Raw genomic sequence first — 17,204 nt, 5'->3', positions numbered from 1 at the left:
ACAGCCTAAAGGCGATATAAGGGTGGCGGCTGACAACAGTTTTTGTTTGCTACATGGATCATTTTAGTTCAGGTTGGTGTCTTTCCTTTTGTTATATTTCTTTAAGAGTTCAAAATGTGTTGATTACATAAATATAATTTTATTTTCTCTGTGCACTTCATGGATTTCATAAGCAGCACACCTTAGTTGTTCACACAAAGCATAAAGATAAAAAAAACAATATATACAGTGTTATCTTCATTTTAGATGTCAAAAAGTATTTGCGGCTCCCAGTGTTTTCTTTTGCGTGGAAACCGGGTCCAAATGGCTCTTTGGGTGTTAAAGGTTGCAGACCCCTGGGCTAGAGCAACACAGTCTCCCTCTAGTGGTAGTCAGTGCCAATATCAGTATGCTAGTATCAGTATGCTGCTGGTCAACAGGCATGGTGGCCCAGACCAACTGCAATCCTCTCAAATTATTACAGATCACTGAGAGCGTACTCTGCAGTGATCTGTAATAATTTATGGTCATTTCTTAATCATTTATTTATAAACAGCTAGTAAAATACAAAAAAGATGAGAAGTGAGTGTCCAGCTGAAACAAACAGATATTTGAAAGAAACAGGAGATATGAATTGTCTCTGAGTTTATTAAATGTATTAAAGCAGAAGCACTTTGCCTCTAAAGCGCTGAATGTATGGAACATTACAAGGGTAAAAAGGCAAAAAAAATCAAAAACATAATTTTAATGCGTAAAACAATCTGAATAATTCTTATACATAATACTGAAGTGTTACTGTAAGCAAATGTTTTTATCATGTTATAAATATATATATATATATTGCAGGATTAATGTGAGCGATATGACTAGTGGCAGGAAAAAAAGCTGCTTTTTGCTGACATAAAAAAAAAAGAATTTAAAAAAAATCTCAATAACTATAATAATCTTTAAAATGTACTAAATTTTCCCCTGTGATGTCATTGAGGTGGAATGTTTAATAAATTATATACAATAATTTAAAACGTGTTACCAGTGTACAGTTCACAAGAGACTGCATGACATGGCAAAATCAAAAAGTAGCTGCGTGGAAACACACGACTGTCCACTTTTGTGTTGCATATAGTGGCATATTGGCCAGCTAGATGAATGCACAGTATATGATATGAGTCTTAAAACAAACCTAAAACAACTGAGCTCGTGTGGCGCAGTAGACAGAGATAGTGATGGTGACCAGGGTGACCAGAAGGATAATGCGGATGATCATGTAGAGGTAAAAATTCTTATCCTCAAATTCCATTGAGCCAACCACCCACTCCCCTTTCCCAAACTTGATCTGTGGGAAACAAAAGAGTGGAAATCTTGTTATTTACACAAGCGCTGCACATTTTAGCCAAAGGTAAAGACCGGAAGATACTGGAGTAGGGATAGAACGTAACTTTCTGCTAAATCGGGAGCTTAAGGTTTTTGAAATGAAAAAATTAAATTAAACTGGGTACTTAAAGTTCACTCTCTTGATACTTCCATATTTTTACATTTTCAGAGGACTGCCTTCATTTATGAAGTCATGTTAGAGCGTTGTAGCTTGTTAGAACTTTCAATGAAATAAAACAGTTGGAATATGTCCTCCATAACAGTGTGTCATCCATTTGTCTTTGTGTGGTCTGACCTTTACATCCACCTGTGTGGAGTGAGCACGAGGTGGGCTGGAAGGTGGTTCCAGGAACATCTTTTCATCCTGAAGGGTGCTGACCACATACTGAACGTCACCTACGAAGGCTCGAGCCTCGTTTGCTGTCATGGCTTTGGAGAATCCCCGACCCTGCAGAAGGAAGAGTGAATCCAAGGCTCTAAGGGCAGTGACTGACAGATAATACGATGAGCACTGAAAACATTATCGGCAGCACTTTATGAGAAATGGGTGGGAATGGGTGTACTGTATGACAGCTATGAGTTGTCATACGCCAAAAATAAAGAAAAAGATAAATATTGGAGTAATTGTAAGCATCTATTGTAAAAAACTTAAAAATCCTCCAAAAGGTCTTTAATATTCAGTCCCCATCTTATCTTACTCATAGTACCTTATCACCGTAATAGAGAACTTCACTTTCAGACGCTGGCCTTCTTGTAGTTCCTAGGTTATTTAAAAGCAGAATGAGATGCAGAGCTTTCGGTTTTCAGGCCCTTCTCCTGTGGAACCAGCTCACAGTTTGGATTTGTTGGATTAGGCTTAAAACTGTCCTGTTTGATAAAGCATATAGTTAGGGCTGGATCAGGTGACTCTGAATCCAGCTCATACTTATGCTGCAATAGGCATAGGCTGCTGGGCATTCCCATGATGCACTGAGTGTTTCTTCTTCACTCGTGTTTTTTCACCCACTATATGTTTGTACACCTCTCTGGATTTTAGCCTGATTCTGCCGGAGGTTTCTTCCTGTTAAAAGAAAGTTTTTCTTCCCACTGTCGCCAAGTGCTTGCTCATAGGGGGCTTTTCTGATGGTTGGGATTTTCTCTGTTATTTTTTCTCTATTATTTTCTATTATGACAGAAAAAGCCCAAAACAAATCATTGTAGGACAACTGTATAAAAGTGACCTCATGGCTGTACTCACAGTAACGATAATTATGCTGCTCTCAGTGATGACCCTCTTGGTTACAGTATTGAAGCTGGGGTTAGGGTGGTAGTAAAAGGGCTTCAGCTCCTTCTCCCAGTTGTCCAGCTTAATGACTGTTTTCAAGTGCTGGTTTGCAGAGCCGTTTACTGTTGGAGACTGAAACTGGATGACTGTATCGTTCTTCTCATGGGCAAGCTGAGTATGTTGTGTAATAGAGGGACAGTAAATTGTGACAAAAGGACATAAAAATATAAGCATGACATGACATAAAGGAAATTACACCATAGAAAATATGCAGCATCAATAAAAATAATAAAGAAAACTTTTCTGTTCTGATGTATGTTCTATATGTTAACGAGCCAAATGAGTAGTCACATAAATTGTATTTCTATTGTTATATGTCAGAAATTTGTAAGGTTTTGATTACGACATTTGGACAGACAGGAAGCAAGAAGTGCAGAGAACAGTGGGAAAAAACTGGGCTGCATCTTTGAGATCCTTAATGTGGAGTCCAAAGTAGAGCTGGCACGATACCACTTTTTTATGTCCGATACCGATACCAATATCATAAATTTGGATATCTGACGATAGCGATATGAATCCGATATAGTGTTTTTTAACCCTTTAAGACCTACCATAGAACCAAGTCCGCCAGAGCTTATATTATATTTTTACATGCTGTAGTGCCAATTTTGGGAGCATTTCAAGTTGCTATACATCAATACAACCATTATAGCCCACATTTTAATAATATGTATGCATTAAGTGCATAGTAAATGGCCTGCATTTGTATAGCGCTTTACTCAGTCCCTAAGGACCCCAAAGCGCTTTACACTACATTCAGTCAATTCACCCATTCACGCACACATTCACACACTGGCAATGGCAAGCTACGCTGTAGCCACAGCTGCCCTGGGGCGCACTGACAGAGGCGAGGCTGGTAATACATAAATTGCAAAAAAGTGCAAACTACAAAAAAATTGAAAATCGTTTTTGTTTTTTTAACATATATTTCTAGTTAGAGAAATTTAAGAGGCTTATCCCTCAAAACTGTAAATACAAAAAAGTTGCACAAAATAGTTTCCCACCACAGGAAATTTATTTTGAGTGTCTTCATAGTTTTATTTTTGAAATACACCAATTCTTATATACTGCAGAAAAAACGAAAATAAATATTATAATGCAAATTTGCAAAAAAGCAGCATGTGCATCAAAATAAACTATTTCCAGCAGTGCAATTTGAGTTCTAAGCATCCCAGAAACGACACAGAAAGTCATAAAGTCAAAGATAACTTTTAAAAACACTAGTATAGGCTCATGAGGCCCTGACAGTAAAAAAACTACATTTCCGCGAAAATGACATCACTTCCGGTTTCGGGCAGGTAATGGCGGACATGCGAAAGTTCGCGCTGACGTCTATTCCAACGTAGGAAGTGTTATGAACAGCTGATCGGATCGGCAAAGCGTGTTTCTGGAATATTATGTTTTTGTTGCTGCAAGCGCTTTTTATGCAGTTTTTGCAAAGCTATATGTGGAAGGAAACTGTGACCTAGGACAAGCTAATGGCATAAGATGTAAGTACAACTCCTCTGGTTTAATATGCAAAAAAAAATATTGCTCTAGCTTACATGGTTGCAGAGCTACCGGGATTTAAAAATAGTTACGCAAAACGGAGCGTGCCCGCTCCGACCGGTTTTAAAGGGTTAATCAATAAAACTGTTTTTTAAATATCTTGCTGCATTTTGTATAAGTTCATACTCACGTTTAAATAAACAACAACACTAAAGCTATTCTGTTATACCTGTATGTAAAAAATATATTGCACCCAAAATATTTCATAGTTCAGCAACACTGATCAATCTAATAAACTTAAACCTACTCCATCCTTCCTATTCTGGTATTTTAAAGAGTACTTAGCAGAAATATTAAACAACCTAACTAATAGGGTTGCAAACTCCCAGCAAAAAAAATAGGGAACCACCCCCCACCTCATGATGCTTAATCGACGTAATCAACTTTAATTTAATGCAAGTGTAAAACAAATGCACAGAAATCAATTATTTTTCTACAATATTTAAATAGATTCAACATCTTTCTTCAACAGAATTGCAGACTGCACAGATGGTACCTTCCCAAAGGAAAAAGTACTATAGCTTACTAGGGTATATTAGACTTAACAGTTACTATATACAGTAATGGACTTCTATACATTTTACATCAGATTAAAACTTTGGGTGTAAGATTCGGATAATTATTTATTAAAAGCTCGACATTTTAAATGAGAATAAGAAAGAAAAGTATGTCTTTGTGCCCCCTTTTCCCTGTTCATGCCCTATCGGCCCCCCTGGCTAAACTTTGCTAGATCCGCCCCTGCACAGTTACCAGCCGTCAGCTACGTAGAAAAGGATCCTGGTCTAGAAAGTAATATTAAATAAATTCTAACAACAGCTTATCAAGGTTAAACGTGCTGCTGTTGTTCAGCCGCTGGTTTCCTCTTTCTGGTGCAAAGTGGGCCAAAAACAAAGAAGAGAGACGGACTCGCAACAGAAAAGCCGATCAGCTGATCATTAAGCAGTTTCACGATTGTAGCAGCAGCAGGAAGGGGAGGGAGAGAGAGAGGCAGTTGCTCCATATATGGGTTGTTAAGCTTAACATGGGAACGCTTTACAAACATTCAGAGATGAACTTACACACTTGCTTTACTTCTCTCTGGGATAACTTGGAGATGAAATGCTGGTTTGGTAGCGAGGCTACAAATACACACAGCCGCTCTATCACCTGGCACACTGCTCCAACGTGCTACGGTTATGAGCCGAGTTAAGTTTTATGAGGTGCTTTTTTGATATTTAATGGATCGGATTACATTTTTTATTTCTCTCTGATATCCGATCCAGTAATTTATGTCAGTATCGGACCGATACCGATACGTAATATCGGATCGGTCCATCTCTAGTCCAAAGCAATCTTTCAAATGAGTCCTTCTGACAGCAATGGATGGCATATTTTCTCACCCTATTACTATGTTAACTGCTTATTTTTCGTTGTATACATAAGGATAGGCTACTTATTTTTAAGTCTGCTGTGATATTGCTGTGTAACTATACTTACCTGTGGATTATATGACAATCTATTAAGAGTTTATTTATAGGTAGGATTTCTCCTAGGCTGCCACTTCTTCTATCTCCTCGTGGTACATGGCATGTAGGGAACTGTCATGGCACCGGGTCTGTGACCCAGTGTTTTGTTTTTTCGGACTTTTGGACTCTGTTTATGCTTACTGTAGTGTCTGTGTTCCTTAGTCTTTATTTGGGATTGTTTAGTTTGGTTTGTTTAGTTTTGTTGTACTTCCTAGTTTAATCACTTGCATTTCCATTTCTTAGTTACTTGTGCATTTAGTTGGTTCCTTTCGATGTCTCTGTCTCATCTGTGTGCTCCACCCAGCCCGTCATGTTTCCCTTGTTCTCTGTCTCTGCGTTGTGTTTCCTGTTTTATTTTGGTACACCTTGTCTCTCGTGCAGTTTTGCTTCCTCCTGTCTTGTTATGCCTGATTTGTTCCTCCTGTGTTACCCAGCTGCCCCTAGTTCCCTGATCATCCTGTTGTGTATTTATTGGGTGAGTTTCCCTTTGTCCCATGTTGGTTTGTCTGTTCATCTTCGCTCATGTTTCTGGTCTCAGTTTCCGTGTCTCTGGTATCCCCAGTTTAGTAAAGTTGGTTCAACCTTAGTCTCCCTCCAACTTTTGTCTGTATTTTCATAGAGCCAAAAATAAACTGCTCGCTTTGTGTTAAGTCCAGTTCTGTTTCGATAGTCTGCATTTGGGTACACAATTCCTTCTTGTTCCCTTTCTTTCTTGGGTTTCTGCTGCCTGAGGTATTTACGAGGCACACTATCAGCTGTGGCCACCTTTATGGTGTACTCATGGATGTGTGTTGTTTCATCCTGGATGAAACAACACACAAACTCGAGTATCAGATGACTGGCATGGCGTACATGTTGATTGTCCAGATCTTGTTCTTTGTATTCAACTGATTTCTCAGCACTTGCTTTAATCTCTGCAGGTATTTGGTATTTGTATTTTCTCTCATATCAGTGACAGCAAGGAGGAAAACTATAATTGGGGCTCATGATGTGGGTGAATAAAGAGTTGAACTACTCTGAAGGGAGAAACGCGTAGGAGAAGCAACATTCAATAGAAAGAGTAAGGAGAAATCTAAGAAATTATGACTCTTAGAGGTGGATCAGTACACTGACTCAGAGGAAGATGAGGGAAATTAACAGGAACCTCTGAAGATGACCAGTCACGTCCCTGGACCTTCATGATTGCAGTCTGGATTATGTCAAACCTGGTGCCAGTTACCACAATATTCCTCCCTCCACTAAAACACACACAAACATATGTATTCACACCAAAACCACAGGAAAATGCATTTAAGGAATTGTACTCCTACCCACACAAAAATAAGAGCACAAGCACACAGAGAGAATTAAGGGAAGACAGGCAGGGTTCTTAAAATGCACGTGTGATAAAAAAAAAAAAACAATGTCAACTTAGAAGCTTTCTTATTTCTATTTTAAAGCACATATTCAAAAGCAAAACTCAGCCTGTGTCTTATTCTCTTATTTCTGTCCATTGAGACAGTAATCTCTAAACACTGAAGTTTAGAGATTTCAGAAATATGAACTATCAAAATAACAGTCAGTCACTGTAGGGAGAGTGAGCTTCTTAGGCAACTATAAATTTTCAAATTTTCGATCATACCTACTCTGTAAGACTGTATGTAGTTACAGAATGCATTTAGTACTTGGTCATATTGGTTGTATTAGGTGTTCAATAGTCTGAATGGATGAAAATAGGACAACAACATACACATTTATCCCCTGAATTTTCATCCTGCCCTGCAGGTAAAATGAAGGCAGTAAAAACACAACATGTAACAAACAGATACAGTGAATGTCACAAACACCATGACCGCATACTGCTGTGTTAAACTGACCAGACAAAGCTTGCTTTGGGCTGGTGATCCTGCACAGTGGGGTTTTCAACAAACCGAAAAGGAGTCGGGATGGTTTTTGTGGTTCTCTTTCCATACTTCATTACGACGTCGAGAGGGTCAGAGGGCACTTTATCCGCGCGGTATTCTCCTGTCCTGCAGGTGATATTTTCTCCAAAGTGCTCCCTGCCAAGACAAGGACATAGCTCAGTACTCACTGGCTGAAGGAGTGGGGGTGGCACAAGGTCACCGTGCAGTGGAAGCCAACATGGCAGCAGGCTGACCGCTTGTTAAAATCTGGCTTTGCTGCTTCTCTTGCTCGTTATTTTTCTGTTACCTCTGCCTAAAATGGCACCGTGAATGGGTTTTGACAGAGCTCTGGTGGTCACAACAGCACAGGAAAATTGTAAGAGAAAAAAATCCCTCCTCATTGTGACACTAAGGTTAAGGTCAATTCAATATTTTGCTTCAAGAATATACACATATATAAAAAAATTTACATAGAATTCAATGTCTGAATAACAAGTAGCTCTATCAACTAAAGAGGCTGAATTGAAAAAGAATTGGTGTTTGGCCTGAATGAGAATGATTGAAAAAAAGAAATCCTTACACACTGCAGTTCACCCCTCCGATGGTAACCTGGACATCTTCCTTACTGCCAGTATTCAGAAATAATCCAGAGATTGTAATGAGGGTTCCCCCTGCTTTAGGACCTCTATTTGGTGTCACCTCCTCAGGCACCGGGTCCTAATGAAGGGGAGAGGGTGTCACCAAATACCACCTTAATACACACTCATATTTCAAGTACACACTAACTACTGGCAGATGCTGGCACACACAAGAATAACACACACAGACACAGCTCCATGTCAGAAACACTGCTTCTCAGCCTGATCTAACCCGACCCACTCTTTCAGAAACATTCAGACACACAAACTCCTACAAGCACCACATCTGCCTCAATTTGCTGAGCGAGCAGTTAGGAGGAGCACTCCCCTGTGGGGAAGCTTTAGCAGAGCCAGAGATATGAAAAGCCAGTTAAATAGCTACGCTGTAGCCTCTTAGAGTATTAAAGTGACAAAGGGAACTGCTGCACAGCATCTGGTTAAAGAGGAATGCCTGCACATTTTGACTTACTGTACAGTAAATTACCACAGCAATGTGCATCTAGGTGCCTAATTTACTGTTACATTTAGCATGTTGTATTTGGTCAGTCTTCTTAACTGTCATGCCCTTGGTATGTTTTGATAAGAGTTTCTCTGGAGCTAATAAATGGAAAACATAAAACAGTCCATAAAACAACAAAATCAGCTGAAAGCTTTTGGATGAGTATAATTTCTGAATAAGAAGTTGTACAACTCAATGGAGGACGTGCAGCTGAGGACAGTGTATATATGTGTGTGTTTGTGAGTGTGTATGTGTGTGTGTATGCAATTACCCTGTAGGTGAAGGAAACAGAGGAGGTTCCTCTCTTCCCCCCATTCACCTCGATCTCCACCTGTCCCCAGTCAGCTTTATCAGCAGGTCCAATCTCACACACAACTCTGATCAGAACAACAGAAAAATAAATAAACAAAAATAAATGCTGGGACTGGAAACTCAAAACTGGAAACTCAAAACTGGGTAAATAATTATTTACTATTTACATATTAAGGCAAGTTTCAATAGTTTTATGATGGTAATGTCCACTCTACTGCTAACAAGTCATATTTTTAAAATGACTTTTTTTGTAGTGAGAAACAGAATTTTATGTTTATCTCTGAGTCGCGACAGCGTGAGAATGAAGCTTCACAGTTTTAGAACAATGTCATGGAGAATGTTCACTTTTAGTGCACTGCAGATGTCCGGCCGTAGACGTGGAACACGTGAAATTTTGAAAAATATATTTTTATGTCAAATTATATTGTTTTTTATATAATATATTAATATAATTTTTATACCTCCTCTGAGATAACTATGATCAAAATTGCTATCTATGCTATTTTAAAGATTTTTATCTTCCACTATTAAATATACACAGAATCACATTTGTTGGGGATATTCATGCTGAGGATCCATCAAGCACTACAACTCAGGATTTTCCTCTCTTTAAATTTATTGAACATGTTTGGTGTCCTACTCACACATACTTGGTCTTATGGTGTTATCCTCGACCATTTGCACATAAATTTATTTGTTTTCAGTGACATAAGTCAGTCTCCTTTAATGTTTCTTGTAACTCATACTTGTTTTTTCAAGGTTTGTGTTAAACGCGGGAGCTTCATTGATGATTCTGTTATTTCCAAGTTTTCTTCTTTTTTAAATTTTTCTAATTCTTCTGATAATAATGTTGAGCTCCTTGCTGCCACCATTAATGAACACTACCTTGCCATTCTCAGTCAGGCCGCTCCTTACAAAACTGGTAATAACTCTGAACTTGTGGCCTTGGACATTCCTTTGAAAAAGTAGAGTAGCTGTGGAAGTCCACGGGTTGGATGGTCCATTGTGAATATTTCAGAGGATTTCTTCACTTGTATAATAAGGCAATAAAAAAAGCTAGATCCTCTTATTTTAATAATAAACTGTAATAGAATAATCCAAGAGTATTATTTGAAACCGTCAACAGCACCTCAGCATGTTCTGTTACTTTCTGATTGTGATTGTTTTTTCAGTCATTTTGTAAATAATGTGATGGTCCTGGACCTCAAAATCTCCTCGGGTTCCTCCGCCTGTAACGATGGTGCTCGGTGTCCTGAATCATTTACTTCTTGACTACATGACTTGACTACAGTAAAAGGTAAGATGAAACCCTCATCATGCTCATGGTGAGGGTTAGTTCCTCCTTCTGTCCTGTCTGGGACTCTCACAAGCACTGGTCCATCATTGCTTCATTAACAGCTCAGTGAGGTAATCCTACGTTAAACATGCTGTTGTAACTCCTTTACAGAACAAACCCAATTTGATGCCACCTCTATTGGTAATTTTGAATGATTAAAATGATTTTAAAAAGCCAGTTCAAATCTTTACTATGCAAATTACAGATTTATGACCCTTTTCAGTCTGGCTTTCAAAAGCAGCGCTCCACTGAGACCCCTATTTTTATCTATAAAGGTCTTTCGGTGGCTTCTGCTGCAGGGATTTGTTCTGTAATCATTTTACTTCATCTGAGAGCAACCTTTGATACCATTGACCATAACATTTTACTTAATAGGTTCTAGGTTTTGGGTTATATTTCTGGTGCTGTGTTGGTTTTCCTCCTCCTTATCAGACAGGATTTTCTCTATTAGGATGAGCAGGTTCACGTGTGGGGTTCCACATGGTTCAGTCCAGGTCCACAGGGTTCATATTATATTATTTTCTTTCTTTGGCATCGTCCAATCTTTTAATGGCATTTCTTATCATGTCTATGCAGATGACATTCAGCTGTATGTGTCTTTTAGGTCTCACCATTGAGACAGGGTGTCCACCCTACACAACTATTGAACCTGGATTTGCCATTTAAGAGAACAAACTGGAAACACTGGAGAAGTCTCATTTTGTAATCTTTAGACCAGCGGTCCCCAACCCCCGGGTCTCGGACCGGTACCGGGCCGTGAGTCGTTTGGTACCGGGCTGCGAGAGTTGAGGCTCAGGTGTGAAATGTATGGTTTTCAGGGTTTTTATCGGTTTTCAGCGTTATTTTGTTATCGTTTTTATCGTTAACTCGGTTTTCCTGGGTCCTTTCACGTGTGTTATGAATAAATCTTCTTTTTTTCGGTACCGGTACTAGTTTTATTTTGTTGTATTTATCCGCGACACCTTAAAGGCCGGTCTGTGAAAATATTGTCGGGCATAAACCGGTCCGTGGCGCATAAAAGGTTGGGGACCGCTGCTTTAGACCATCATTGACATTGTTAACAATTAATGTCTCTTGTTTTAGTTTAGTAGATAAGGCAACAGTTAAAAAACTGAAGTCAGTTGTTTTTGTTTGTTCACATTCAGGTTCAGCTGTTTAATTAATTTTTTTGACTAAGCAGCTATGAGTGTAGTGTGATTTCTTCAGCCAGGTTCTCTGCTTCTGTCCCTGTAGGGATTTTCTTTTATGAATGTCAATGTCTGGATTTTAAAAGAAACCATGTGATAAACAGGGAAAATGCAGACCTGATGAAATTGTCATTGTAATATAGCAAGCATCATTCATAGCACGCCTCCAACAGGAAGGTCATGACCAAACAACCAGCAGCTCAAACTAAGATGTGTCTCATAAATCCTATTTTATGTCTCATCATGCAGATGGTGGGGTAAGATTTTGTCATAAATGTGGCTCCATCCTGCCAGGTGTCAACAGTTCTGGCCAGCGGCCGTGGGGCAATGATGTGGCCGTTTTCTCTTTTATAGACCATTTGTATGAAGTGAGCACTTTTTAAACACAGCTGTTACTGAAGTACAGTTTGCTTGACTTGACCTAAAGTTCATTCAATGTTTTTCACAGCGCTCAGTCCATTTAACACCTGAGGTAGAAGGATGAGGTAGTGCCTGAAGCATGAACAGACCACCAGAGACTGCAGAGGTTGTGTGTGACACTATCAAATCATTGACATATACTTATAGTGATGAACATATGTATCTCAAAGGATGTGTGCAACATTAGGGCCAAAAAGAAGACTACCCATCAGCAGACGTGTGCAAGTGTTTGAGTGCCATTCAGTGGTGTAGTAGCAGTAGAAAGCAAATAAGTTCAGGACATTTATTTAAGTGCAGAACTTAAGTAAAATTTCAATGTACTTGTATTTTACTTAAGTGTTTCAATATTCTGCTGTTATACCTCACTATGTTTTACATGCAAATATTATAGTTTTAATTTCACAGTTTGTGTCAACTTTCATCTGCACCTTAGGTTCCTATCCAGAAAATAATTTAAATACATTCAAATTGTGTTCTTAAAAACCAAAACATCACTGAAAGACTGACTGACCCACTCTTTCTTTAGACTGACCCTGGCTTGAACGGCTATAAAAAGTTTACTGAACAATCAATCTGTAACGTGACTTTTTGACATTGTTGTCTTGCACATTTATGAAAAGAAAAGGAAAAAAGTGAATACTTCTTCTACTATTGACATTTCCCTCTGAAAACTGTGACTGTCAAACTGTGTCTGGAGACTCTCAGATCAATACAGTTGTAGAATGAACTAATTAAAACCTGTAGTCAGGTTACCCTGAGCAAAGGGAAAGTATTCCTAGCTCAGTTAAGTATGCAACATTTAAAAAGAGACTTGATAAAACCTGTCCATATGCCATTTGAATGGCCTCCAGGTGGTTTACATGTCCAAGTTTTCACATTTGCACAACTGCATGTGGGCAAATTTACCTTTTGGAAATGGAGTATTTTTCTGGCTCATGAATGCAGGGCTTCCCAGCCACCGTGATGCTTTTAATGTCTCCCTGATCGATACCGAGGTTGGAGCCGCTGATGGTGATGGAGATGCCTCCCAGCACGGGGCCGAAAAGAGGGCTGATCTGGATGTGAGAGGCAATAGGAGGGTGTTTATAGGAAGAAGGGATTGGAAATGGATTTAACCAGATTATCTGTGCAATAAGAACATACAAGAGATTTACACAGTCTGTTTAACCAAGTATTGAGCTGACTTAAGTATTTAATATTCAAGGCCAAGTGGAGAATTACGTCAGTACTGTATGAGTCACATCTGTATGCATGTATTTGAACATGACCCATAATGTATTTGTGGGTCAGACACAACGAAATCTGACTAAAATATAAAAGCAGATGATCTGGTAAATACAAAACAAAAACAAACAGTTTTGTGAGGAAATAAATTGAATATTTTATAGTAAAAAATTATATTTGAAAATTTTTATTGTAATTTTTTCATTTTAACAATGTGAATTCAACTTCAAATAAAATACACTAACACGAGACACACACAGTGTGCAGCATTTCTGTAAGGCTGTACTTTCAGAGATAATGGTGCTTCACGCTACACTAACATTAACATGCTCACAGTGACAAAGCTAACATGCTAATGTACAGTGTTGGGCAAGTTACTTTGAAAAAGTAATTAATTATAGTTACTAGTTACTTCTTCAAAAAACTAACTGAGTTAGTAACTGAGTTACAAGATTCTAAAAGTAATTAATTACTTGAAAAGTAACTATTGCGTTACTTTAAAAAAAATTGCTTAACCCTCTGGGGTCCAGGGTATAATTGGCCATTTTTAACTACTTTTGATTTTCCCTCTACAGTTCACCTTTAAAAACATTTACTTTGCCTTGTTTGGTATCATCCTTTTCAGCACAACCTCACGTGTCTGAATTTACAGTTATGTTCTCATTTTGACATACTGTATTAACACAATTGATCTAAAATCAGACAAAAAACATAAAATCCGAGTAGAAAAAGTTATATTTTTCACTGTAACAACCACAAACATGTTTAATGAATCATATTTCATAACTTTAAATGCAAATATATATTGTCAATTTTAAAATCATATGCACAAGTTTTGCAAACAACAAAGTTATTTCCAGCCATTTACCTTTTACCCCCTTTTTTAATAACAAATTTCCCCCTCTTCCTTTTCCACCAACACGAAAAAGCTGTTTTTTTTGTTTGTTTTTTGTTTCTTTGTTTTGGTCATGTGATTGGCTTACCATGACTACTATATTCTTCCTCACTCAAACAACAGCACTCATTCGATTGTTTTGGCCCCTTAGCTCCAGGTGTTGTGCCAAAAAGTGATCGTCGGGCAGAACGTGATGGCCGCCCGCAGGAGCGCGCGGAGCTCCTTAAAGCTGTAGCGCCCAGATTACTTACTAGACAGCTACTTCCGTGCAACTGATGCGGTAAGGTGCGGTAAGCTGAAGACAGCTTCAACCATCGGTTTGTTGAAAAATAGTAACGCCACGGCACCGCATTTTATTGTTAGTAACGGTAACGGCGTTGTAATGATAGAAAAAGTAATTAGTTAGATTACTCGTTACTGAAAAAAGTAACGCCGTTATTCCCATCACTGCTAATGTATAGCAGGTATGGTATTTACTGCACCGTGTCCCTTATTATACGTGTGCTTTAGCAGGATAACGTCCGTCGATGGTACTGGTATTGGACACTGAAAGTTTAACCTGAACATGGGCTAAAAGAGGGCACAAGTGTCTATGAATAATAAAACCATAAAGGTCAACACTGCAGACTCTTAATGTCTTCAGAAATTTTCACTGCAATCCTCTGTATAGTTGTTAAGTTGAATCTCAACAACATACAAAGTCACAGTGATTTATCTGCAGTATCTCTGTCTGTCAGGCTGCAGCGGGTTAGGTGATAGCCTCTGTCAGAATGATATAAACACAATTACTGATGGATTTTTATCAATGACAAAGAGGCACGAACAATTGATCCGATCGACATGTGCTAAGGAACAGCGCCGCACACTCTCAAGGAGAAACACACTCCCAACTCCTCTGTGGAAGAAAAATACACGGCCAGTGAAGACCTCCAAGTCCAATCATCACAGTCAATGTGTTTTTACATCCAATCACAAGATTTTAAAGAAGGTACAGTTTCCATTTCAAAGGTAAACATGAAGTGATGACAGCACTGTGACGACTCACATTGGTGATCTCGGGGTCGGGACACTCGGTGTTGCTGGGGAGAGGATCGCAGAGCTTCTCATACACACACGCCTGCTTCTTGCTGCACCACACACACTTGTACTTTGGGTCGGCGTTCTTACAAAGACTACAGTCATTCCTCTCAACGGCACAGTTGTACAGTGTGACTGTAGAGAAAACAGTGAGGAAACAATAAGCATTATAATAATTTTCTTGTTTTTGAATATTGTGTTATTGCACATTCAAAGAGCATATTCATGCATCCTCAATGAAAAATTGATGGACAATCTAATTTCAAGTGACTCCTGCAGTAACATACATTTATCTGAATCCTTCATGTAAAAAGCTGTTAGATTATGCAGTAATCTTTTGTAATTTTCAAGTGCAGATTAAAGGTAGCTTCCTTAAATCCAGCTGAAGCCCCACAGTGGGACTTGCCGTGCACACACAGGGCATTAAAATAAAATCTCCTCATTAATATGTGAAGACACACCGTACACCGTGCTGTCCATCTTCTTGCCAGACTCCTTGTCCTTCACGTAGAACAGAACATTGGTCTCCGGTGACTTATCATAGAAAAACTAAGAAATTGGAAGAAAATGAATTATTAATACAGAATCCTGTGATTAATGGCACTTAAGCTCTTCTCTGCAAACAGTGTGGGCTGCTGCTCCCCCACGCCAAGGGAAAATAAGAAAGAAAAAAGAATATATACCCAGTCTGGCAGATTTTCAGCTACAGAAATCAATGTTGGAAAAGAACATGGCTGGAGGCTAAGCACTGTTTGAGCTTCCCAATCACAAAGTTCACAATGTGGAGATGGTGTTTAACTCTCCAGCGAGGGGAGCGTGTCCATTAGAGGGAGCTAGAGAATATCAAAGGGAATGTGAAAAAAAGGCTAAAGGTTGACTTCTTGAGTGTGTTGCATCAAGACAAATGTCAAGCGAGGGGTCATGCTCACATTGAAGCCACTGAATGTGTAGAATCCCCCCGCCTCATCAAACGAGACATCTTCTTCCTTTGTCATCAGCTCACTGCCAATGGTGAAATGACGATTCTGCAGAGCCACACAAACAAACACAAAAATGCTGATGTGTATTCATGCTGATCATACTTTTACAGTACTGTTCTTTGATGCTCTTCTATGTGTACAGCATGGAAACAACTGCAGTTTCTCTGTTTCCACTCAAGTGTGTAAAATCAAATCAGCAACACTGAACATATACACACAACAACCAAATGGAAACAGCCCAGAAAGCTGTGTGATTATAAAACCCTCACACAAGGCGTAAAAGTTTTGATTTTCACAGCTTTGAAAGATCAGCTGTCAAAACTTTGATTGATGAAACATGAATGGATCCCCGGGAACCTGCACCTATAAAGGTTCAGAACTCACACATTCAAAGAAAATGATCAAGATGTATGTTGTGTGACAACTAAGTGAACTGTTACAGCTTATATTGCTGTCTGATAGTAAAAGAATTGGAATTTGTAATGTTATTCATGTGGAAAGATACTCTGCATAATCATAACAAAAAACAAAAATACTGACGGTACCCAGTGCCACCCCTTAACTTCCTAGATTTGCCTATGGTAGGTTTAAACATCCAAGGAGACGTCCGTCTTGAGTTATTGTATTCACAAGATTTCTTGAGTAATTCTGTTTACAAAGACAGGTGTCCTCACACTTGTTTGCTACGGTTGAAGGGTAAAAAGTAAGTTTTAAGCCCTCTTCCAGCAGAACACTCCAGTCTTAAAGGGGAACTATTATCATCACTTCCAATTCCAAAATCGAACTTTACCAGAGTAGCTTTGCATGATTCACAGACAAAACAATCCTTATTTATCTTATATTGGACTTTGGTAAGAGTGCGGTATCATCGCTTACAGCCAGAACTGTATACCTGATATGGGGACCCCATCTCTGTGATATTATAGAGATGCATTACTTTGTTTATTTTCTTAAAACCCTATCCTCCCACCCATCCAGTGGGGATGGGTGGGAGGACTGGAGCCAATCCCAACTGTCATGGGACAA

The 17,204-nt window shown here is 38.9% G+C and overlaps 1 protein-coding gene across 2 annotated transcripts in view; it reads right to left on the bottom strand.

The window, feature by feature from the left end:
* Positions 1-627: 627 nt before the first annotated feature.
* Positions 628-17,204, bottom strand: part of LOC116333108 (plexin-B2-like) — a 32,967-nt gene continuing 16,390 nt past the window's right edge. The window contains exons 11-21 of one of the 2 annotated variants that reach the window (XM_039614304.1): positions 16,128-16,223; positions 15,660-15,747; positions 15,167-15,333; positions 12,909-13,057; positions 9,019-9,124; positions 8,191-8,327; positions 7,584-7,766; positions 6,872-6,965; positions 2,588-2,785; positions 1,646-1,798; positions 628-1,312 (exon numbers count right to left, since the gene is read on the bottom strand). In XM_039614304.1, coding sequence (XP_039470238.1) covers positions 1,160-1,312; positions 1,646-1,798; positions 2,588-2,785; positions 6,872-6,965; positions 7,584-7,766; positions 8,191-8,327; positions 9,019-9,124; positions 12,909-13,057; positions 15,167-15,333; positions 15,660-15,747; positions 16,128-16,223 — 1,524 coding nt within the window. In that variant the 3' untranslated portion in view covers positions 628-1,159. Of the gene's footprint in view, positions 1,313-1,645; positions 1,799-2,587; positions 2,786-6,871; positions 6,966-7,583; positions 7,767-8,190; positions 8,328-9,018; positions 9,125-12,908; positions 13,058-15,166; positions 15,334-15,659; positions 15,748-16,127; positions 16,224-17,204 lie in introns of those variants that run through there. The other variant, XM_039614305.1, reaches the window with a different exon arrangement.

This window comes from Oreochromis aureus, linkage group 7 (genome assembly GCF_013358895.1).
Source record: "Oreochromis aureus strain Israel breed Guangdong linkage group 7, ZZ_aureus, whole genome shotgun sequence".
In the NCBI taxonomy this organism is placed as follows: domain Eukaryota; kingdom Metazoa; phylum Chordata; class Actinopteri; order Cichliformes; family Cichlidae; genus Oreochromis; species Oreochromis aureus.
The sequence above is the reverse complement of the archived record's forward strand: the minus strand, read 5'-3'. Positions and strand labels throughout refer to the sequence as shown.